Here is a 25,203-nt window from a genome sequence, read left to right on the forward strand (position 1 = left end):
GGTCCCTCTGGCATGGGCGGAGCTCCGAGCACCCCACGTGATCTTCTGCCGAGCAGGCGCTCCGCCCGGGTCATCAATATGCACGGCCTCCCTCCCTGCTCTCGTGGCAGGTTTTCGCCACGGCACATGCGCCGCTCCCAGAGTACACCCGGAAGCGGTTAGTTTCAACCTCATGAGGCTGAAACTGATGCCGCTACCGGGTGTACTCTGGTAGTGGCGCATGCGCCGTGCTGCGAGAGCAGGGAGGGAGGTCGTGCATATTGATGAGCCAGGCGGAGCGCCAGCCAGGTGGAAGATCATGTGGGGTGCCCGGAACTCTGGTCCTAGCTCCGCCGATGCCCCAAGGACCTCATTTACATAAAAAGAAAAACGGCGATAACGGTGCAACGGCTGGGCCATTCAGGACATTGTAAGTATCATTTTGATCAGCATCACCCGCACTACAAGCCTGTATGACAGGTTAGTGCGGGTGATACTGATGACAGATTTCCTTTAAGTATAAAGGCCCATATATAAAGACATGTACAATAATATAGCAATGGAATAAGAGAGATGATCCAGCGCTCTTAGACAAATACATTTTTTTATTGTAAACCAATTAAAAGCAATACATCATGTTTCGGGCAAAGAAACCCTTTAACACAGGGTTATATGTTAACCCATCTGCGTCAAATGGGTTTTGAGCCTGAAACATGTCCAGAGGTCCCTGTTTCACAGCCCCGTGTGATGTATTGCTTTTAATTGGTTTACAATAAAGAATTAAATTTTTCCAAAAGTGCTGGATCATATCTCTTATTATGTTGCTGTTTTATGCTTTAGTGTAGATCAGTGCTCCTGGAGAGTGGTAAGATGAGCTGGAACTTTGTTTTACCTTTCATAGAATGTACAATGATATCACTTATTTTTATTATAAAATGAAGACACCATTTCCAAGTACATATTAAATATAAACATGCAGCTCTACAATTATCTTATTTACAGCTGTATGAAAACAACAATATCCACCCAGTATAGGATAAAGGAAGGTATCAATGTAACATAGGAAATTAAATTAAAAATTTTTATATACGAACCTGCCCGACTGTAAGACACCCAACTGCAGAAGGTGGTCGCCCCCATAAAACTGTCTGCAACAGGGAACCCGCACACCAAATGACCAGTTCACCTTTAGTTCATGGTCAAGGATTCCTTTAATGTTCAATGAGAACAGGCTTCTTTATTTTAAGGTGCAAAAGTTCCATTGTCCGCTTGAAGAAAGGAGGAGGCGGGGCAGTAAGATGTGTGGGGTACCTTCTGGACAGGCTGTCTGGCATCAGTAGGTGTTGAAAGTGAAGGTGAAGAGGTATACGGTGCATCTGAGGCTCAGTTATATGCATCTTGCGGAGAATCTTCTCGTCTATGCGCTGTTAACAACAAAGAGGAAATATATTCAACGAAAATGTTGACAGATCTTTTCTGTTCATTATTTATTCTGATAAATGATGCCCTACTGTGAAAAGGCTGTTCATCTGAACAGCTCTTAAGCTGGGAACAAACTTGGGGGGAAATGAATTACGATCTAAATAAATCCCCTGCCCTGGTGCATCACTAGGCAATAAGATCTGGGGCACGGGCACTGGATGAAATGATTGCTGCCCCGAATGTTTGCTGAGCATTTGCCTCACTCTCCCTATCTGCTGCAGGCCTAGTAATATGTCGCTGATGAGATAACAAGCAGCCTTATGTCAGCAATATAATCCCAGCTAGCACCTTAGCACCCCCCATCCCCTTCATCACCACTGCAGGCAGCAGCCACACACCACAGAAGATAGGAGCAAGAAAGGGGCACGGGGAGTTAGCCCATATCTGTCCAGCATCCTCCTGAAGTGCCATAATCCCCAACATGGGAAATGCTTGTTCCTTCACAAAGCAAGTAAAGAAGATAGGACCATTTAGGAGTGAGAGGGAGTTAAAGGGGTACTCCGCCCCTAGACATCTTATCCCCTATCCAAAGGATAGGGGATAAGATGTCAGATCGCCGGGATTTACATTTCAATATATTGGTCCTTGGTCGGCTACCGGCGCTGCGCAGCTGTCTGACAGTTGAAGTTCCTGATGGATATATCCATCATTGTATTTCTGCAGTATGTTAGAGATGTCTGTGGGAAAAAATGGAAAGCCACCGTATACTGAAGCAGTTTCATTGGGAAGTGAAAGGAGCTGGAACGTTATACGTCGGCATCACTTTTTTTGACGTGATGCTGATGGATACCTCTAACATACTGCTGAAACGCAGTATGAACGGGGCCTTTGAAAAAATATATTTCATAAGGGTAGGGTCACATCTGACTGCGGCTGTAAGGGCTAAACTACCGGGAACAAAGTTTACTTCAGTCCCGGCAGTGTGGCAGGCCCCTGCCTGCCGGGGATCACACACAGTACCCCGTGTCTCGGGGTGCTGCAGGGGAGACAGAGGGAGCTCCCTCCCTCGGTCAAACAACTTACAGCCTGCGGTCGCTTCCGACCACGGCTGTAAGGGTTAAACTGCCAGGATTGAAGTTTACTGCTTTGCCGTCAGTGCGGCAGGGTCCCGGCTGTGTGTGTGTTACAGCCGAGTCCCTGCCGCGATCTCGTGGGTACACTGGGCAGTACCCACGAGATCAATGAACGTGTATACTCGTCCAGTTGTGGCAATGGTCATCTGCCCTGGATGTGTATACACTTCAATGGTCATTAAGGGGTTAAAAGGCAAAGCTGAGATTTCCTACTGTACCTGTGTTTTTGGTATTGCAAGATCCACAGGAACATAAATATTCTCCCCCAAAATTGTCGACACGCGCGAACTGTAAGTATGGTCACCTAATATCGGACAGAACTTTAATGTGCAGTGGACTGAAAGTTGATCTCTATGAACTAGAAGAGAGAAAAAGAAAAAAAATTAAGGACAAGCATTATACTTCAGAGCTGTATTCACGACACTGCTGGTTTGTTTCAATGTCTGGACAGAGCTTTCTCTGGGGATTTGTATTCTGTAGAGCATATGTACAATAACTTGATGGAAAAAATAAATAAATAAACTACCCCCCCATTACAGAAGCTCGGCTGAGCTCTGGCAAGTCTAAACTTTTTGGTAATCTTACTGAACCCTTAAAAGGTTAACTTATAATTGCATATGTCCGTACCGCTCATGGGCTGCAGCTGTAGAAGGGAACACCCCTCTACAGAGTGGAGAACCTTATACCAAGTTTCTGTTCTCTTCACCTCTCTTCGTTCCAGGCTACCTTTGGAGGGATGCATCACAGGGACAACCTAAGAAAACAATAGGCAAGAATATTAACTGCGTTTTAAGACAACAGATACCTTCAGCAACCTACCCTCCAATATGCTCAGCAATTGAGAGAAAAAAAACAACAAAAAACACATTGATCTGAGGGTTAATAGAACAGATATGAGCCTATAGATTTTCACCAGAGCATACGATAGTGTCAACTAATCTACAAAACAGCTTATGTAAAGTATTAGATTGATGACTTACGCATGTCTTTAATCTTACCAGTTCTAGGCCTCCAATATTTTCAATTTTCAGAGCCACTTTTATCTCCCCTTTGGCTGGACTGGGGGTGCCAAGTGTTATGGCACTAAAAACAAGGACATTATTAATGTTATACCTGAAAGCATTTGTTAAGAGGTAGTAGTGAGCAATATAAGGATATTTTGACTGCAAGCAAAGTCTGACAAAGTCCACAAAGAATAGCAAGGTTCTAACTAATTCTTAATACAGCCAACAAATGGAGCATTTCACAATGTAACAGGAATATAAAAGTAGGATCTCACCAAAATGTTGCAAATGGTCGTTCTAATTTGCGGCACTTGGCGTAAAAATCTTCAAATTCTTTGGTGGTAACATGGCAAGTGGACAGTAAAACCAGTCCAGAGCTCTCCCTAGAGTCAAAACAAGCTGGGAATTTATACACGAACATGAAGTCATCCCTCTTAGGTGAAAAATCTTTGACGGGTTCAGGTTATTCTTGTCTATACATGGTGGTTATATATTATTGCATAGGAGCAGTATTTTAGTGGTTATATTCTTGGACATAGTTATAGTAGCATTCGTAAAGTTTTCAGACCCTTTCAGTTATGTTTTTTTTTTGTTTTTTTAACATTTTGTTATGTTTCTCCCCCCCAAATTAATCTGCACTCAATATCCCAAAATGTCAAAGTGAAAACAGAATGTTAGAAATCTGTCAAGTTGGATGGTTTCCGTCTTTTGACAACAATATTCAGTTCTCTCCAGATAAGTTCTGCTGGGTCCAGCCCAGTCTGAGGTCCAGAGCACTCTGGATCAGGTTTTTACTAAGAATATCTCACATTTCTGTACATTTCTCCATTTAGCTTTCCCTCAATCCGGACCAGTCTACCTGTCTTAGTCGCTGAAAAACACCTCCATAGCCTGAGGCTGCCCCCACCATGCTTCACTATAGGAATGGTATTGGGCAGGTGATTAGCAGTACCTGGTTTCCATCAGACCTGACTTAAAATGGAGGCAAAAAGTAAAAAGGAGATGTCGGGTGCGGACTATTCTTATTCCATCCTGCCTGGGCTGCAAAAAAAGAGAAAACAAACTTTCACTTTCCTTCCTACATTCCCCCGGAGCACCACAACAGCTGATCTGTGGTCCGGGCTGTCTACTTTAGCCCAGGACGTCACATGACGCTTCAGCCTATCACCGGCCACAGCGATGTCCTGCCTCGCCGGTGATAGGCTGAAGCGCCGTGTGACGTCCCGGGCTAAGAGAAGTAGGAAGTAGACAGCCCTGCTGGCTGATCGGCTTTTGTGGAGCACCGTGGGAACGTAGGAAGGTAAGTGAAAGTTTGTTTTCTCTTTTTTTGCAGCCCAGGCAGGAGGGAATAAGAATAGTCTGCACCAGACATCTCCTTTAATAGTTGGTTGCATTAGACCAGAGAATCCTGTTTCTCATAGTCAGACCACGGTCACACAAAAGACTTTCCGAGCGAATGCAGCAGGAAAAATCTGCTTAGAAATTTTGTTGCAGCAGAATCCCCATAGCTTTCACTTCACACATGGCAGAACTTTTGGCAGCGGAAATCCCAATTCTGGTCTCTGACGAAAGAATTGACCTGTCAATTCTTTAGTCGGGATCCACTTGGAAATTCATTGTCGTCTATGGAGACGGCGTATTCCAAGCGGTCCTGGCACTGGCATTTTCTGCCGGTGTCAACTATTGTTTTCAGTGTCTGAGCTTTTTTTTTTATATATATTTTTTTTAAATAAAAAGCCCAGACTGATAAAATGCTGCACACAGGATCTCAGCAAGAGTGCCCATTGGGTTCTAAGTCATCTTTCTTACCAAGTCCCTTCTCCCCCGATTACTCAGTTTGTTGGGGAAGACACACAATCCTGTCTGAGCATTATAGCAGTTACTTCATTATAATAATCTATACATTTTGATATAAGTTTAATATACCATCAAGTGCTCTTTAAAAGGTGTTATCAAGCCTTGTAAAATGTATCTATTCTCAGGATAGCCCATCAATATTACATTGGTGGGGTCCAGCTCGCAGCCATGGTGCTGCCTCTTCAATATTTACCAGTGCTTCTTCCTCCCCTGCCATACTATTAGCAGCAGCGGTGCAAGGTACTGCAGCTTTCTCCAATTAACCATTCTTCGAAAAAAATTGTGGGGGGGGGTACAAACTTTGGTAATCTCATACAAGAACTGCAGCTACCTTCAAAAAGCTATCTGGCAGGGTTGCTGGGAGTCAGATGCCGCCAATCTAATATTGATGGTCTAGGGATGATCCATCAGTTTTTGAAGGGGTACTCCGGTGGAAAATAAGTTTTTTTAAGATGCCAAAAAGTTTTTAAGATGCCAAAAAGTTAAACAAATTTGTAAATCACTTCCAGTACTTATCAGCTGCTGTATAATACAGAGGAAGTTATTTTCTTTTTTAATTTCCTTTCTGTCTGACCACAGTGCTCTCTGCTGTCACCTCTGTCCATGTGAGGAACTGTACAGAGCAGGAGCAAATCCCCATTGCAAACCTCTCCTGCTCTGGACAGTTCCTGACATGTACAGTGGTGTCAGCAGAAAGCACTGTGGTCAGACAGAAAATAAATTCAAAAAGAAAAGAACTTCCTGTAGAACATACAGCAGCTGATAAGTACTGGAAGGCTGGATAACCCTATCAAGAACCATTTTTGCTGATTACATAGCTTTCATACTATAGACTTTTGGTAGCTTTAAAGTAGCATACTGCGAAAGTGACAGTAAACTGTACAGGGGACTTCTCACGCATACTTTGGTGAAGCTTTCACTACGTGAAGTTCTGACTTCATCTGCAATATCTGCTGTAACTCCGGGAGTACGGACACAAGTGAAAGTCCCTCTGGACTTCCTGATGGCAAAGAAGAACACAATTTAGGTACTACACACAGCTGCTTTATGCCTCAAACTATATTACCACCCCTTTATTCTGTGATACATAAAATTAGTTGTCTGGTTTAGAGACATTTTTCCTAAAACCTCTTGGGAAATGCTGGCAGATATTGGTAGAAAGAAGAATTGGGCATAAAGATACATCTATTATTCCCATATAGGATAAGCGCTGCCACAGGAGTCTAAAAGTGGCTTATTACCTTTTTCCCCCCACTGAAAACCCATGATATGTATGGGGAAGTAAGGAGGAATAGCTATGACAGCTTTGTGATGCTCAAGATTATCAAAAAATCTGTCATGTCTGTGTCTAACATTTAAATAAGACAAAAAAAAAAAAAGAGCTGTGTACAACGCTTTGTTTCCCATGTGGTGGCGCTGCAGGGAAAGTAAATACTTGCTGTCAAGTTCCCCATACATACACTGCTCAAAAAAATAAAAAAGGGAACACTTAAAAGGGGTACTCCGGTGGAAAAGTTAAAAGTTTATTTTGTTTAAATCAACTGGTGCCAGAAAGTTAAACAGATTTGTAGATTACTTATATTAAAAAATCTTAATCCTTCCAGTACTTATTAGCTACTGAATACTACAGATGAAATTCTTTTCTTTTTTGAACACAGCGCTCTCTGCTGACATCTCTGTCCATTTTAGGAACTGTCCAGAGCAGCATAGGTTTGCTATGTGGTCATGATGTCAGCAGAGAGCTCGGTGTTCAAAAAAGAAAAAATTTCCTCAGTAGTATTCAGGAGCTAATAAATACAGGAAGGATTAAGATTTTTTTAATAGAAGTAATTTACAAATCTGTTTAACTTTCTGGCACCAGTTAATCACATTTCTGTGAAATCACACTGTCCACTCAGGAAGCTACACTGATTGACAATCAATTTCACATGCTGTTGTGCAAATGGAATAGACAACAGGTGGAAATTATAGGCAAAGACACCCCCAATAAAGGAGTGGTTCTGCAGGTGGGGACCACAGACCACTTCTCAGTTCCTATGCTTCCTGGCTGATGTTTTGGTCTCTTTTGAATGCTGGCGGTGCTTTCACTCGAGTGGTAGCATGAGACGGAGTCTACAACCCACACAAGTGGCTCAGGTAGTGCAGCTCATCCAGGAAGGCACATCAATGCGAGCTGTGGCAAGAAGGTTTGCTATGTCTGTCAGCGTAGTGTCCAGAGCATGGAGGCGCTACCAGGAGACAGGCCAGTACATCAGGAGATGTAGAGGAGGCTGTAGAAGGGCAACAACCCAGCAGCAGGACCGCTACCTCAGGCTTTGTGCAAGGAGGAGCACTGCCAGAGCCCTGCAAAATGACCTCCAACAGGCCACAAATGTGCATGTGTCCACTCAAACGGTCAGAAACAGACTCCATGAGGTTGGTATGAGGGCCCGATGTTCACAGGTGGGGGTTGTGCTTACAGCGCAACACCGAGCAGGACGTTTGGCATTTGCCAGAGAAGACCAAGATTGGCAAATTCGCCACTGGCACCCTGTGCTCTTCACAGATGAAAACAGGTTCACACTAAGCACATGTAACAGACGTGACAGAGTCTGAAGATGCTGTGGAGAACCTTCTGCTGCCTGCAACATCCTTCAGCATCAACGGTTTGGCGGTGGGTCAGTAATGGTGTGGGGTGGCATTTCTTTGGGGGGGCCACACAGCCCTCCATGTGCTTGCCAGAGGTAGCCTGACTGCCATTAGGTACCAAGATGAGATCCTCAGAACCCTTGTGAGACCATATGCTGGTGCGGTTGGCCCTGGGTTCCTCCTAATGCAAGACCTCATGTGGCTGGAGTGTGTTTGTTCCCAGGCCTGAATCCAATTGAGCACATCTGGGGCATCATGTCTCGCTCCATCCACCAACACCACATTGCACCACAGACTGTCCAGGAGTTGGCGGATGTTATAGTCCAGGTCTGGGAGGACATCCCTCAGGAGACATCACATCATCAGGAGCATGGCCAGGTGTTGTAGGGAGGTCATACGGGCACGTGGAGGCCACACACACTACTGAGCCTCATTTTGACTTGTTTTAAGGACATTACATCAAAGTTGGATCAGCCTGTAGTGTGGTTTTTCACTTTGATTTTGAGTGTGACTCCATATCCAGACCTCCATGGGTTGATAAATTTGATTTCCATTGATAATTTGTGTGTGATTTTGTTGTCAGCACATTCAACTATGTAAAGACGAAAGTATTTCATACGATTAGTTCATTCATTCAGATCTAGGACGTGTTATCTTAGTGTTACCTTTATTTTTTTGAGCAGTGTATTACAGGTGACAGATTCAATACTCAGTAATTACTTACCTGTAATGGGCAGCCCCTGGGGTTTGTTGATGGCCACGAGTGGACCTAAAGATAGAAAACATCTGTAAATCAAATGTTAGAAATCACACTTAAAAGGTGTCTGGCCACAAAATAATCTCTGATACACAGGGGGTTTCTGATTGGTGATGGGACTCTCAAATCAAATGAATAGGGTCCTGTGTACCTCATTTGAATGGAGTTGCAGTTGTACACGTGCGCAGCTGCTCTGTCTAACTCTATAGGTAGGAATACGATAGCCTTGGGTTGTACTTAAACATCATTGGACAGCCTACACAACTGTCTGGCTGCTGGTCTATTTGAACAGGAGGACAAAGGACCCCAGGGGTATGGAAATAAAAAAAAAATACTTGTCCAAGGGACAAAAACGGAGCAGAATCTACTTGTCCCTCATAACCAAAATAGTATGCAAATAAGGTCTTTATTAAAACTTGCTTGGCAGACCAATATGTCACCCCATTAGGTGGATAGGTCCCCTGATAAGTAAGTCCGCCCCATTAAAGGAATACTGCGGTGCATAATAACTTATCCCGACTGCTGGGAAACCCCTGTCGTTATTTTGCACTATAGTATTCCTTTAAGTGGGTAGTCCCTCTTCAGGTAGGTATGTCCCTTTATCAGGTAGGGATCAAGTAGGGCCCCCCTGTGCCATTATACCCCCTCTGATGATTCCTGTATCATTACATCCCCCCCCCCCTGATGCTCCGTGTCATTATATTCCCCCCTCTGATGCCCCCCCATGTCATATTTCAGCTCAACCCCGCTCTCCTTTCCTGTACCACAGTATTACCAAACCCCTGCTACCTGTCCTCCACCCGGCAGGCTCAGCGGTCACTGTTACTGGACCGCATCCTCGGTCCGGACAGAGGTGCGCCCGATGAGTGATGTAATAGCACGCACCTACACCGGGACGCTGTCGTCCTTGCGGCTTGCTATAGGCTGCAGCGCAAAGCTGCAGCCTATCGTAGTTTAGTTACAAGGCAAAATTGACTGCCCCATTATATGTGAATTCCTTAGACATTTTGGGCAAGCAGGGCTAAATGCCTGAAGAATTCACCTGCCCAGCGCCCGGAACTGCATGTCCCAGGCATCGGGCGGTACAATTTCCACATGCCTGGACCCCTGTTCTTATGATCATTATAGTTTCAGCGGTCAAGACTCTCATCCCCTAAATTTGGGTTTTTCGCAGACACATCCCTTTAATAGGTAATCTCCAGGTTCCTACTCTTCTTCAGTCTCGTGCAGCAGTCACATAACCGGATTTCACTCACAGGTGGGTAGGTTCCTGAAGTTTAGACGGACTCTCCATATGCTGACTTCTAGTTTAGGTAGTTCCAATACACAACAGTCAATCTGAGTGAGCAGTAGTGCCATGTAAAGCAATTGGGGGTAAAATGTCAGGCAACATCCACTCATATACAGAGGGAAATGAGCCTGTCAGCCCCTACAACAAAGTAAGGCTGCTTTCACACTATAAAGTTGCTCAGTTTTAAAGACCTGTTATAATGTCCTCTTAGGAAAACCCTTAAAAACGGCCCTTACAAAATCCCAGTCAAGTCTATGGGATTTTGTGATTATCCGTTATCACCTGTTATGAATAATGGACACTACTTGTGACGGGAGAAAAACTAGTGCATGTAACTTTTTTTCTCCCGTCACAAATAACGTCCGTTATTCATAACGGGTGATAACGGCTAATCACAAAATCTCATAGATTTGAATGGGATTTTGTAATGGTCGTTTCTAAGGGTTTTCCTAACGGGACATTATAACGGGACATTTAAAACGGAGCAACATATAGTGTGAGAGAAGCCTAAAAGATGAACAACTGAATAGAAACCCGTATGATCAAACCACACACCTTCCTTATACACCACGTTCTGTGCCAGGAGATCACACAGCAGCTCCTTGTTCAGCTTCTCCACTGTGGTAACTCCTGGGTTCTTCAGAATGCTGAATCTTTCTTCTCGAATTCTGGATGGAGATCTGTATCCCTTTTCCTCCACCTCCAAGTGTTCCTGATACCTGCAACAAAATGCCGGAGAGGGGAATGAGGTAACACTACACAGTCCCACACAATCGGCTTCACTGAGAGGAGAGTTCTACATTTTATGGCTGGCATTGTTATGGGCAGAATCACTAGATAACACATTACACAGACCAGTGGTCTCCAACCTGTGGCTCTTCAGCTATTGCAAAACTACAACTCCCAGCATGCTTTGAGTTGTAGTTTTGAAACAGCTGAAGAGCCACAGGTTGGAAACTAAAGATATAAATAAGTAAAAATAACTCAGAGTTGGGGGCAATTAGAATATTTCTTTAGTTGCCTATCAGGCCCCTCATTTACACAGTCTCAGTTATGGGGACTAAATAACTGCTGTGGATAATGTTATGGGGGCACAGCTAAAGTGTGCTTCAAGCCTCAAAACAATTATATGGGTGGTGTTCTGTATGTCACCATTATGGGAGGAGGGCTCTGAAGTCTACAATGTGTGGGGGCTGGGACTCTGGATCTGGCATCATCATGGGTGGCCATTGGCAGCATCATGGGACCTTATTGGCCTGCTGTCACAGGGGGCATATCTCTGCATATAGGACAGGTACAGGAGGCACTGTGGTTGGCACCATACAAGGGGAGAGTGAGGAGTTGTGACTTGCACTCAATAACACCACCACCATGGTCAAAACCCCCCACCAAGGAGATGTAAAAGCCAATACAACCTTCACAGTGGTCCCTGTAATCATCTGACACTGCATTCATAGGGGGTCCTGTCATCAAAGAGGGGGGGGGGGGAGGGGGTCCTGTCATCAAAGGGGGGGGGAGGGGGTCCTGTCAAAGAGGGGGGAGGGGGTCCTGTCAAAGAGGGGGTCCTGTCATCAAAGAGGGTGGGGAGAGGGGGTCCTGTCAAAGAGGGGGGGAGAGGGGGTCCTGTCAAAGAGGGGGGGGGGGAGGGGCTCCTGTCATCAAAGAGGCTGGGGGGGAGAGGGGCTCCTGTCATCAAAGAGGGGGGGGGAAGAGGGGGTCCTGTCATCAAAGAGGGGACATCCCCCCGCGCCTCACTTATACACACAAGGCACGGAGAGCACTAACCAGGGGGCCGAGCACCTCCTCCTCACAGGGCCCAGGCTGCCCGCCCTACATGCCGCTCTCCATCCGCTCCTGACCGCCGGGTGCAGGCACACAGCCGCCATCACTACGCGTCACTCACAGCTCAGACCTGACTAGATGCTGCGGGAAGATATGACGTCACTGTAGCTGTATAGTCACGTGCTCAAAACAGGAAGTAGAAGCTACTGCGGACATGTGCGTGCTGGGAAGGAGGAGAAGAGAGGGTGTGAAGGTCACGTGGGTGAAGCTTTTACTCTTTTTTTTCTTTTCTGCAGGACTATAGAAATGTTCCCGGAGAACGGTAATATGAGGTGTTTTTTTATGGACATAAACGGCATATTTGGATGATGGTATGATTGGCTGCAGTTCTTAGAGCTGCCATTAGGTGGCAGTACACGTATACATATGGGGAAATTGATAAGAATTTCTGCAAAGTTAATGTTGACTAGTTGCCCATAGCAACACATCAGCTTCTTTAATTTTTAAAAAGGCCTCTGAAAAATATAAGCAATCTGATTGGTTGCTGTGCCCAACTGGGCAACTTTTCCTTTGCACAGGTTTCCATAAATCTCCCCCATACACAACAATGACGCTTTTAAAGGAGTACTCCTGGATCGAAAAATGTATCTTCTATCCTAAGGACAGGGGATAAGTGTCAGATTGTGGCGAGTCCGACCGCTGAGACCTCCTGCACGGCGCCACCATGTCAACCACCGCACTAAGCCCTCCCATAGAGATGCATGGAGGGGGCGTGTGAGCCAGATCTTCGTGTGGTGGTCGACACGCCCCATTCATGAGGAGAGCCGGGCGGGGCACAGTATGGGATATCGCGGGGGTCCCTGCACCCGGACCCCCACAATCTGACACTTATCCCGAGATAGTGGCAATAGTGGGGTCAACAATGAAAACGACACTATATTAAACTATATACGTGCCGATTTGTCCATAGGTGTAATTTTGAAAGCAATAACTATAGAACACAGTGCTGCACTATTGTCATAATAAGCCATTGCAGTTATAGTTTAAAGGAAAACTGTCATCCTGTTCACCCACACTAAACCCAATACACCAGGTTATAGTGCAGGTGAACAGGAGACCAATGCGGCATCTATGACTTATATACATACCTGCAGTCTGGCACCCAGTTCCTCTGAAGATCGGCTTCTCTCTGCGCTGATGTGACCAGCAGTCCGCAGGAAGGGGGTATGCTGACCCCTGCAGGAATACGTGGCCGACACGCCCCCTCCATGTTTCTCTATAGCAGTGGTCTTCAACCTGCGGACCTCCAGATGTTGCAAAACTACAACTCCCAGCATGCCCGGACAGCCGTTGGCTGTCCGGGCATGCTGGGAGTTGTAGTTTTGCAACACCTGGAGGTCCGCAGGTTGAAGACCACTGCTCTATGGGATACATGGAGGGGGCGTGTCGGCTGCTGCTTCATGCAGGGGTCAGCATACCCCCTTCCTGCGGACTCCTGGGCCCGTACAGAAGATCGCTGTGAGTCCAAGCGGCCAGACCCCCATGCGATCAATAAATAACTACTCAATAAATAATACAATAGTACACCTTTAAAACCCCTAGGAGACCTTTCTAAGCAATTGTTAGATTGCTAATACTAAATAAAGCTATGCATAAGAGCCAGTGGGGACTAGGTGAGGTGACCTCCTGCTGCCAGGAAAACCGATTGGACCATCTCATATGTGGTGCTGGAGTGCCGACCAGGCTGGGGACTGACTTGCAGGCTCTAAATAACTATTGATCATGGCACTTATGGGGTTAATAGTAGACATTAACTGATGTCCATTGTTGACTGTGGGTGCATGGCTGCTACTGCGCTTGCTTCATAGACACTAAACACTCCAAGGCGTTTACATAATGGTCATAACTGCCCAAAATTTATGAAGAAGTGCGAGACTCTTAATAACTTTGACTGTCCATATGCCACAATCTACAAAAGCTAGGAACTGGTGTAGATAAATTCACACTAATCTTCTGACCATTTTTTGGGGAATGAGGGAAAAATTAGCCTTGTGCAAAAACTTGTAAGTTACATGGATAAATAATATACCCCCATATTTTTTTTTTCTGATAACCATAATACTCTCATTGACTAAAAAACTAAAATAACGCACCTGATAGAATACCGGATTGCTGCAAAACTTGGCACACAGTTGTATCTCAGGCAGATATATAAAGGATTATTGGTGCGGTCTGATAAGACAATCAATTTTGCCACAAGAGGGCTTCCCCCAGTGCCCTTTAAAAAAAAAAAAGGCTCTCAGAGGCTACTTTTGGGTAGTGTAGTGTACCTCATGTTAAAAGATTAACTGCTAGACACACAAAGACATTTTTCACAGTTTACAGACTTTTAGAGGGGGCACATCATTGGTCTGAGAGAAGCACATTGACAAATTGCCCACCAACGAGGCCATTCTGTCGAAGCTGTTAGGAGCAGTGATTACATGAGGGCACACACGGAACAAAAAACTTTCACATGTAGAGTAAAACCGGTGCTACCTCACTGATCACCGTTTACACTGACTGGATTAGGAGCGCAAGTCAGCAGACCGCATTCTGCACGATATTACTTCTGAACGGAGTGCTCAATAAGGCAGGACATGCAGTCATGGCCGTAAATATTGGCACCCCTGAATTTTTTCTAGAAAATAAGTATTTCTCACAGAAAAGGATTGCAGTAACACATGTTTTGCTATACACATGTTTATTCCCTTTGTGTGTATTGGAACTAAACCAAAAAAGGGAGGAAAAAAAGCAAATTGCACATAATGTCACACCAAACTCCAAAAATGGTCTGTACAATATTATTTGCACCCTTAACTTAATATTTGGTTGCACACCCTTTGGAAACAATAGCTGAAATCGGTCGCTTCGTATAACCATCAATAAGCTTCTTACACCTCTCAGCCGGAATGTTGGACCACTCTTCCTTTACAAACTGCTCTAGGTCTCTCTTATTGGAAGGGCGCCTTTTCCCAACAGTGATTTTAAGATCTCTCCACAGGTGTTCAATGGGATTTAGATCTGGACTCATTGCTGCCACTTCAGAACTCTTCAGTGCTTTGTTGCCATCCATTTCTGGGTGCTTTATGATGTATGTTTGGGGTCATTGTTCTGCTGGAAGACCCAAGATCTTCGACGCAAACCCAGCTTTCTGACACTGGGCTGTACAGTGCGACTCAAAATCTGTTGGTAATGCTCAGATTTCATGATGCCTTGTACACATTCAAGGCACCCAGTGCCAGAGGCAGCAAAGCAACCCCAAAACATCATTGAACCTCTACCATATTTCACTGTAGGTACTGTGTTCTTTTCTTTGTAGGCCTCATTCCGTTTTCAGTAAACAGTAGAATGATGTGCTTTACCAAAAAGCTCTATATGTCTCATCTGTCTACAAGACATTTTTGCAGAAGGATTTTGGCTTACTCAAGTTCATTTTGGCAAAATGTAGTCTTGCTTTTTTATGTCTCTGTGTCAGCAGTGGGGTCCTCCTGGGTCTGCTGCAATAGTGTTTCATTTAAATGTTGACAGATAGTTTGGGATGACACTGATGCTCCCTGAGCCTGTAGGACAACTTTAATATCTTTGGAACTTGTTTGGGGCTGCTTTTCCACCATCCGGACTATCCTGCATTTACACCTTTCATCAATTTTTCTCTTCCGTCCATGCCCAGGGAGATTAGCTACAGTGCCATTGGTTGCAAACTTCTTGATAATGTTGCGCACTGTGGACAAAGGCAAATCTAGATCCCTGGAGATGGACTTGTAAACTTGAGATTGTTGATATTTTTCCACAATTTTGGTTCTCAATTCCTCAGACAGTTCTCTTCTCCTCTTTCTGTTGTCCATGCTTAATGTGGCACACACAGACACACAATGCAAAGACTAGGTGAACTTCTCTCCTTTTTATCTGCTTACAGGTATGCTTTTTATATTGCCCACACCTGTTACTTGTCCCAGGTGAGCTTAACCCCTTAAGGACACATGACGTTCTCATACGTCTCCATGTCCGAGTCCTTAAGGACACATGACGTATGAGAACGTCATGTGTTTTGCCGGCCCCCCGCAACCATCTGGAGCGGAGCCGGCGCCCGATGCCTGCTGAAATCGATCAGCAGGCATCGGGGCATATCGCCCAGGGGGGTCATGATGACCCCCCATGTCGGCGATCGCGGCGCATCGCTCGTCAATTCAGACGAGCGATGCGCTGCGATTCCGTTCCCCGCCGCTCGCCGGGCGGGGTTCGGAGCCGGATGTCTGCTGATTTCTATCAGCAGACATCCCGGCAGTGTGCCGGAGGAGGTCCGGAGGACCTCCTTTACCGGCGATCGCTGCAGGACGCCGGTAACTACTAACCGGCGTTCTGCAGCGGTTCCAGGTCATCAGGGTCACGTGTGACCCTGTGACCTGGATATAGATGGTGACTGGTGGTGTAGTATACACCACCAATCACCATCCATGCTGTACTGGGGGCTGGCATTGTGGCCACCCCCTCAGTACAGTTGTGATTGGGTGGCCAAAGTGGCCACACCAATCACAATGTAATGGGAGGGGATCTGGTGGGCTAGGAGCACGTTGCTCCGTTCTGCCCACCATTCCACAGAGATCTGGTGTGCAGGACGGAGCCCCGTGCTGCCCACCATCCCCTCAGTAAAAAAAAAGTGCCCCTTGCCCCCTTTCTGTGGCCCCTTGGCACAGAAATCCCCAGGGATAGCTTTAGATTAGGTAGGGACAGGTTAGGGTTAAAAAAAAAAAAATAGTTTTTAATTTTTTTTTTTTCGGCGTACCTCAGTGGGTGTCCGTGGGTCCGTAGCACCTTTAGCTGCGTGACCCCGGCCCTGCTGGGTCGCTGCGGTCTGCCGTCAGCCTTTTTTTTTGGCGCAGATCTTTTTTTTTTTTTTTTTTTCACTAAGCGTGTGTGCGGACCCTCTTAGTTATAAAAGAGCGGTCCGCCACCGTTTGTTAAAGCCCACCCGCCGCTGATCAGTCCCGTAGTACTGATCAGCGTTTTTTTTTGTGGTGCCGGCGCTTTTTTTCGGGTTTTCTAGCGTGTTTTTGCCCCCATAGGCGGTCCGTGCCACCAGTAGCAGGCGTGTACTGTGTGGCCGGACCGTACCTGTGTGTGCGGCGTGCCTCACCGCTGTCAGTGATTTATCACTGATCAGCTTTTTTTTTGTGGTAAAGGCACCTTTTTCGGTTAACGCGGATTTTTTTTTGCACCCATAGGCGGTCCGTGCCACCAGTAGCAGGTGTCTACTATGTGAACGGACCGTACCTGTGTGTGCAGCCTGTCCCACCGCTGTCGGTGATTTATCACTGATCAGCGTTTTTTTTTTTGGTTCAGGCGGGTGCATTTTTTTCGGGGTAAAGCGTTTTTTTATTTATTTTTTCGGGTTTTTTGTGTGGGGGTCTGTGAACAAGCCACCAGCCACTGTCCTGGGCTGAGTGGCTGGACCCCCCACTGACTTCTGCGCCCCCTGCCGCCACAAGCGCTAATCAGTGCGCACACCACTGATTAGATAAACGCTTATTTTTTTGGTGCAGGGTTTTTTTTTGCGCTAGAAGTCCCCCTTTTTTTTAAAAGTCCCCTTTTTATTTTATATTTTTTTCTGTTAGGGCGGGTTAGTTTAGTTAGGTTAGGCTAGGGCGGGTTAGGGCGGGTTAGGGAGGTAGTATCGCACCACACCACACGCAGCACACACACCAATAAAGTTTTCCCCCCCACACACACACATATCCGTATCCCCATTAGAGTAGGGAAATGGCCCGCAGAGTGTTTTCGGCGGAGGAGGCATATGACCTAATTGCCTCCGACTCTGAAAGCATCTCAGAGGACGATGAAGACCCCACCTTCCTTATTTCATCGTCCTCCTCATCATCTAGTTCAGATGATGAGCCACCAAGGCGGCGAACTCGCCGCCATGCGGTGCCGCAAACCTCCTCTGTCCTTGAGCCTGTGCCCCATGCTAGTATGAGTCCCCCTGGCGCTCATACTAGTGAAGCCCCCCTGCCAAGGTCACTGGTACCTCGTACCGGAGAACTTGACTGGGCTGAGCCAGCGGACCACGAGCCCGTGATTCCTGAGTTTGTTGGCGACTCAGGAATCAAAATTAACATCGCCGGGTTCACTGAAAAGGACTTTTTCGGTCATTTTTTCAGTGACGACTTTGTTAATTTGATGGTTACACAGACGAATCTGTACGCCCAACAGTTCGTCGCCGCTAACCCGGGCTCACTTTTAGCTAGACCCGGCGGCTGGACTCCAGTCGATGCAGCCGAAATGAGGACCTTTTGGGGCCTTGCGCTGCATATGGGTATAGTTAAAAAACCCTGTGTCAGGCAATATTGGAGTGGGGACGTCTTTTACCAGACACCCCTCTACAGTATGGCCATGACACGTTCCCGGTTCGAGGCCATTCGGAGATGTTTGCATTATGCTGATAATGCGGCATGTCCCCCCCGAACTGATCCCGCGTATGACCGCCTGTATAAAATCAGGCCGGTCATCAATCACTTCGGGGCCAGATTTTGGGAGGCCTATGTCCCGGGGCGGGAGGTCTCTATTGATGAGTCGCTCATCAGCTTCAAGGGGAGACTCAGCTTCCGGCAATACATCCCGACCAAGCGAGCGCGGTATGGCGTGAAGATGTATAAACTTTGCGAGAGTACCTCCGGGTACACTTGCAAGTTTATGGTGTATGAGGGACGAGATTCCCGCATTGAACCCCCAGATTGTTCCCCCACTCTGGGTGTTAGCGGGAAAATCGTTTGGGGCCTTTTGCACCCATTGCTAGATAAAGGTTACCACCTTTACGTGGATAACTTTTATACTAGTATCCCTCTCTTTTCATCCCTCGCCGCCAGATCCACGGTCGCTTGTGGGACAGTCCGGAAGAATCAAAGAGGCCTTCCGCCCCATCATTCCCTACATGCTCCTATCCCCCGGGGTGAGTCCCGTGCCTTTTCCCATGAGAACCTGTTGTTGGTCCGGTATAAGGACAAGAGGGATGTCCTTATGCTCACCACAATTCATGGGAATGGCAGCACCCCTGTCCCTGTGCGAGGTACCGCGGGACCGGTCCTCAAGCCCGATTGTATTCTGGACTACAATCGGTATATGGGGGGAGTTGATCTTTCTGATCAAGTCCTCAAGCCATATAATGCCATGCGGAAAACACGCGTATGGTATAAAAAGGTTGCGGTCTACATGGTACAGGTTGCCATGTACAACTCTTTTATACTGTACCAGAACGCTGGCAACACAGGGACATACCTGGAGTTCCAAGAGGTAGTTCTAAAGGCCCTCATCTATGGTGATCGCCAAAGAGCGGGTCAGAGCACCTCTGGAACTTTAGGTCCCCGGATCGTCCCCGGCCAACACTTTCCATGTGTGATCCCCAACACTGGAAGGTCGGGACGAACCCAGAAAAGATGCAGAGTGTGTCACAGGAAGGGGAGACGGAGGGACACCACCATTCAGTGTGACACTTGCCCCGATCATCCGGGCCTCTGCATAGGCTGCTTCAGGGAGTATCACACTTCCATGGAGTACTAAATTTTCCATCCTTTGCCCTAAATTTCATTCCCCAGAATTCGGCTCCAATGTACCAGTCCAGGGTACATTATTTTCCAAATTTTATACCAAAATACCCTACCCCCAAAAAATCAAACCCAAAACCTCTTTCCCAATGCCCCTCATAATATCTTTGTCCCCCAAAAATGGGTCATGGGACACAGAGTCAACAGCATTGGAGGTTTGCAGTTGCCTCAAATGCGCAACGCTCTCTCTCTCCACCTGAGCGGGTTGCGCATTTGAGGTAACAGAATAGGGACGGCCCCACATATCCCCTTCCCAGAATGATGATTCAGAGTATAGGGTTTGGGGCGGGCATCATTTTTACTTTTGGCTGTACTCTGGGTCATCATTCTGGGAAAATAATTGGCATATCAGTTCTAAAATTGCAATTTTTTTCCCCCCCATAGTACACTTCATCCATTCCTGGAAAATAAATGAAGGGAACACCCGTCTGTTCCAAATCTCCACTTCACCCTATACACCTTCCTTAGGGGGTGTACTGTTTGTAATAGGCTCACATGTGGGTGTTCCTTTCTTGTATTTTCCTCTGAATGTATGTAACTGTTAGGTCCGTAACAAACATCCGCCTCAAATGCGAAGAGTTCTCGCTGAGCTCTGTCGTATTTCCAGGCGACAATTCGGAGTCACATGTTAGTTGTTCCCAGAAAAATGAAGCAGAGTATAGGTTGAAAATTGCAATATTCAAAAGCTACCCTTCATCCATTCCTGGAAAATAAATTTAGGAAACACCTGTGCATTAAAAATGTCCTCTTTACCCCTATACCCATTCCTCAGGGTGGGTACTTTCTGTAATGGTGTCACATGTGGGTGTTTCATTTTTGTATTTTCCTCGGAATGTATGTAACCGTCAGCTACTGATATGCCAAAGGTCACAAATACAAAGTGACCTCTATGACTTCTGAGCCTTGTTGTGCGCCCGTCCAGCATGTTACCCCATATGTGGATGTATTTTTATAGTCAGGGGGAAAAGCCCTCCAAAATGTGTAACCCAATTCCTCATATTACCCCTTGTGAAAATGTTAATAATTGGGTAACCCCAGCATTTTACTGTAAAAAAATCTAATTTTTCAATTTATGGCCCACTTTTCAAAAAACCTGTGAGGTGTAAGTACTCACTGTAACACTGTTACGTTCCCCAAGGGGTCTAGTTTCCAAAATGTATGCCATGTTTTTTTTTTTTTTTTTACTGTCCTGGCACCATAGGGGCTTCCGAAATGCGGCATGTCCCCAGAGCAAAATTTGTAACTCCTCTTCTGAGACCTGTAGTGCGCCAGCAGAGCACTTTTCACCCCGATATGGGGCGTTTTCTGAATCAGGAGAAATTGGGCTTCAAATTTTGGGGGGTATTTTCTGCTTTAACCCTTTGTAAAAATGTTAAATTTTTGGGAAACCAAGCATTTTTGGTAAAATTTATTCTTTTTTTTTTGCATATGCCAAAGTCGTGAAACCCTTGTGGGGTATTAAGGTTCACTTTACCCCTTGTTACGTTCCCCAAGGGGTCTAGTTTCCAAAATGGTATGCCATGTGTTTTTTTTTGCTGTCCTGGCACCATAGGGGCTTCCTAAAAGAGGCATGCCCCCAGTGCAAAATTTGCTTCAAAAAAGCCAAATGTGACTCCTTCTCTTCTGGGACCTGTAGTGCGCCAACAGAGCACTTTTCACCCCCATATGGGGTGTTTTCTGAATCGGGAGAAATTGGGCTTCAAATTTTGGGGGGTATTTTCTGCTTTAACCCTTTGTAAAATTGTTAAATTTTTGGGAAACCAAGCATTTTTGGTAAAATTTATTCTTTTTTTTTTGCATATGCCAAAGTCGTGAAACCCTTGTGGGGTATTAAGGTTCACTTTACCCCTTGTTACGTTCCCCAAGGGGTCTAGTTTCCAAAATGGTATGCCATGTGTTTTTTTTTTGCTGTCCTGGCACCATAGGGGCTTCCTAAATGAGGCATGCCCCCAGAGCAAAATTTGCTTCAAAAAAGCCAAATGTGACTCCTTCTCTTCTGGGACCTGTAGTGCGCCAGCAGAGCACTTTTCACCCCCATATGGGGTGTTTTCTGAATCGGGAGAAATTGGGCTTCAAATTTTGGGGGGTATTTTCTGCTTTAACCCTTTGTAAAAATGTAAAATTTTTGGGAAATCAAGCATTTTTGGTAAAATTTATTCTTTTTTTTTTGCATATGCCAAAGTCGTGAAACCCCTGTGGGGTATTAAGGTTCACTTTACCCCTTGTTACGTTCCCCAAGGGGTCTAGTTTCCAAAATGGTATGCCATGTGTTTTTTTTTTGCTGTCCTGGCACCATAGGGGCTTCCTAAATGAGGCATGCCCCCAGAGCAAAATTTGCTTAAAAAAAGCCAAATGTGACTCCTTCTCTTCTGGGACCTGTAGTGCGCCAGCAGAGCACTTTTCACCCCCATATGGGGTGTTTTCTGAATCGGGAGAAATTGGGCTTCAAATTTTGGGGGGTATTTTTGGATTTAACCCTTTGTAAAAATGTCAAATTTTTGGGAAACCAAGCATTTTAGATATTTTTTTTTTTTACATTTGCAAAAGTTGTGAAACCCCTGTGGGGTATTAAGGCTCACTTAATTCCTTGTTACGTTCCTCAAGGGGTCTAGTTTCCAAAATGGTATGGCATGTGGGCGGTTTTAGCTGTTCTGGCACCATAGGGGCTTCCTAAATGCAACATGCCCCCCAAAAACCATTTCAGAAAAATATACTCTCCAAAATCCCCTTGTCGCTCCTTCGCTTCTGAGCCTTCTACTGCGCCCGCCGAACAATTAACATAGACATATGAGGTATGTGCTTACTCGAGAGGAATTGGGCTACAAACACAAGTAAAAATTTTCTCCTTTTACCCCTTGCAAACATATAAAAATTGGGTCTACAAGAACATGCGAGTGTAAAAAATGAAGATTTTGAATTTTCTCCTTCACTTTGCTGCTATTCCTGTGAAACACCTAAAGGGTTAACACACTTACTGAATGTCATTTTGAATACTTTGGGGGGTGCAGTTTTTATAATGGGGTCATTTATGGTGTATTTCTAATATGAAGACCCTTCAAATCCACTTCAAACCTGAACTGGTCCCTGAAAAATATTGAGTTTGAAAATTTTGTGAAAATTTGGAAAATTGCTGCTGAACTTTGAAGCCCTCTGGTGTCTTCCAAAAGTAAAAACTCGTCAATTTTATGATGCAATCATAAAGTAGACATATTGTATATGTGAATAAAAAATAAATTTATTTTGAATATCCATTTTCCTTACAAGCAGAGAGCTTCAAAGTTAGAAAAATGCAAAATTTTCAATTTTTTCGTCAAATTTTGGGATTTTTCACCAAGAAATTATGCAAGTTACCATAAAATTTTACCACTATGTTAAAGTAGAATATGTCACGAAAAAACAATCTCGGAATCAGAATGATAACTAAAAGCATTCCAGAGTTATTAATGTTTAAAGTGACAGTGGTCAGAATTGCAAAAAACGCTCCGGTCCTTAAGGTATAAAATGGCCTAGTCCTTAAGGGGTTAAAGGAGCATCACATGCTTGAAACAATCTTATTTTTCCACAATTTTGAAAAGGGTGCCAATAAGTTTGTCCAGACCATTTGTTACATTATGTCCAATTTGCTTTTTTTCCTCCCTTTTTTGGTTTAGTTCCAATACACACAAAGGAAATAAACATGTGTATAGCAAAACATGTGTTACTGCAATCCTTATCTGTGAGAAATACTTCACTTTCTAGAAAAATTTCAGGGGTGCCAACATTTATGGCCATGACTGTACTGAAAAACATTGAATTTCACAATAGACTACTGCCTAATCAGTGAGGTTGTGACACTTGCTTTGTTCAGTCTCTGTCTGCTCCTCTGCCTGTGGCATTGTTCAGCACAAGACAACGTGGTATCAATACACATCATTCTCCCTAAATGTCTCAATAAAGATATATACTGTATGTATGTGTGTGTATATGACAAGGAGGTGGTAATGTAGTCAAGAGACAAGTTCCAGCCAATTCACCTGAGACAGCAGTGACAATGAAAGGGCTACATAACTTCCTGTCAGGGTTGAATCATGCATAAACAAGCTGAAGCCAATACAATTTGTGATAACACTATATTAGTAAATGATACGTCTTGGGGTGATAGTTTTATTTAAATACTATTTTCGGATATCTGAAAACCTATTTAATCCCTAATGCCAATGTCTAAAATGCCCCCTTCTGTGTGCATGATAACTTCCATACACAGCCACGAGGGCACCGTTATCTATTTACACTGCAGCAACCTACAGAAAGAAGGTGTAAGTTCTGTCACCACCACATGAATGAAATGCACAACAAGCCACTTTCATAATAACGTGTTTTAATTAGCAAATTCTAATATTTTTATAACTTGAACAAGAATAAATAAGCATCACAAATTTTATATATATATATTAATATTATAAGTAAAGTCAGAGCTGGTAACAGTCAGTATTACTAGGCCTGATTATGGGATTCTCTATGTACTTAGAGTCAACATATAAAGTGCCTGTATAATAGCTTAAAATGGTATTCAATACCAAGCTTCCCCCACTGTGTTCCTAATCCCCAAGTCTATAAAGAAAAAAATCAATTGAAGGACATTCACCTAATTTTTCTAAAAATCTGATTAATATGGTAACAATGGAGAGACACTAATGAGCTGCCAAGCCTTATTTATGGTGCTTATTCAGCAGTAGGGTTGCCAACCCCTCCTACATTTTTGGACAATCTGTAAAAAATTAAACGTTTTTCCAGTGTCCATGAAAATAAATTGCACTGTCCACTGACTTGTGTGAAGCTTTTTTTGATTGTAGTTATCATTATGTTACTGTTCACACTAAATGCTGCTCATTTTAGCTCATCTGTATTTTCAGCTACGGACTTCTATTACTTATTCATTATTAAACATCATTGTTTTCTAATCTGTCTACAAAAAGATTTGACTGCCTGTGATTTTTTGGGAAAGTTACTAAGGATACTCCAAAAAACATCCTGCAGGATAAAATCGTTGCAGGGAAGATAAACACTAGTATCTAACAAATACTAATTACTCAGAAGAAAAAGAATACTAGTACAAAAGAATCATATGAAAATGTAACAAGTAAATCTTTATTGACAAAAGATACATACATTTAAAAACATATAAAATAAGTAATGGCATACAATGATAATACCAATGAAGGGCATGTGCCGGGGGACATTAATGAATAACAATATACAGAAGTATAAGTAAACTAATACATGTAAACAGTCAGTATGCCTTGAGGTAGTGCAGTAATAGTAAAGTGCATAAGTAAATAAAGTCCAGTATCGAATAAGTACAAAGGATCTTACCCAGGGACATGCCACCCCTACATATGTTTCGCTCCGTCGAGTTTGCTCAGGGGGCGTGGCCACGCCCCCTGAGGAAGCTCGACGGAGCGAAACATGTAGGGGTGGCATGTCCCTGGGTAAGATCCTTTGTACTTATTCAATACTGGACTTTATTTACTTATGCACTTTACTATTACTGCACTACCTCAAGGCATACTGACTGTTTACATGTATTAGTGTATTAGTTTACTTATACGTCTGTATATTGTTATTCATTAACGGCCCCCGGCACATGCCCTCCATTGGTATTATCATTTTGTGCCATTACTTATTTTATATGTTTTTAAATGTATGTACTTTTGTCAATAAAGATTTACTTGTT

The 25,203-nt window shown here is 44.6% G+C and overlaps 1 protein-coding gene across 1 annotated transcript; it reads right to left on the minus strand.

The window, feature by feature from the left end:
- Positions 1-497: 497 nt before the first annotated feature.
- RPUSD3 (RNA pseudouridine synthase D3) lies at positions 498-12,093 on the minus strand. Its single transcript, XM_056524715.1, has 9 exons — positions 11,857-12,093; positions 10,627-10,790; positions 8,748-8,792; positions 6,299-6,395; positions 3,814-3,921; positions 3,533-3,617; positions 3,162-3,288; positions 2,753-2,892; positions 498-1,403 (listed from the first exon to the last, which is right to left on the minus strand). The coding sequence occupies exons 1-9, from the start codon at positions 11,955-11,957 to the stop codon at positions 1,191-1,193; spliced, it is 1,080 nt and encodes a 359-aa protein (XP_056380690.1). The 5' UTR covers positions 11,958-12,093; the 3' UTR covers positions 498-1,190.
- Between the last annotated feature and the right edge of the window lie 13,110 nt (positions 12,094-25,203).

Source organism: Hyla sarda, chromosome 6, assembly GCF_029499605.1.
Source record: "Hyla sarda isolate aHylSar1 chromosome 6, aHylSar1.hap1, whole genome shotgun sequence".
NCBI lineage: Eukaryota > Metazoa > Chordata > Amphibia > Anura > Hylidae > Hyla > Hyla sarda.

What these genes read in the sequence shown, in the direction of transcription:
- RPUSD3 (XM_056524715.1), bottom strand. Translation starts at nt 11,957, where the DNA reads ATGGCGGCTGTGTGCCTGCACCCGGCGGTCAGGAGCGGATGGAGAGCG. An exon ending in AGGAGGTGCTCGGCCCCCTG is followed by an intron (nt 10,791 to 11,856) that starts GTTAGTGCTCTC and finishes ATTTTGTTGCAG; the next exon opens with GTATCAGGAACACTTGGAGG. An exon ending in TTGCAATACCAAAAACACAG is followed by an intron (nt 1,404 to 2,752) that starts GTACAGTAGGAA and finishes TGTTGTTAACAG; the next exon opens with CGCATAGACGAGAAGATTCT.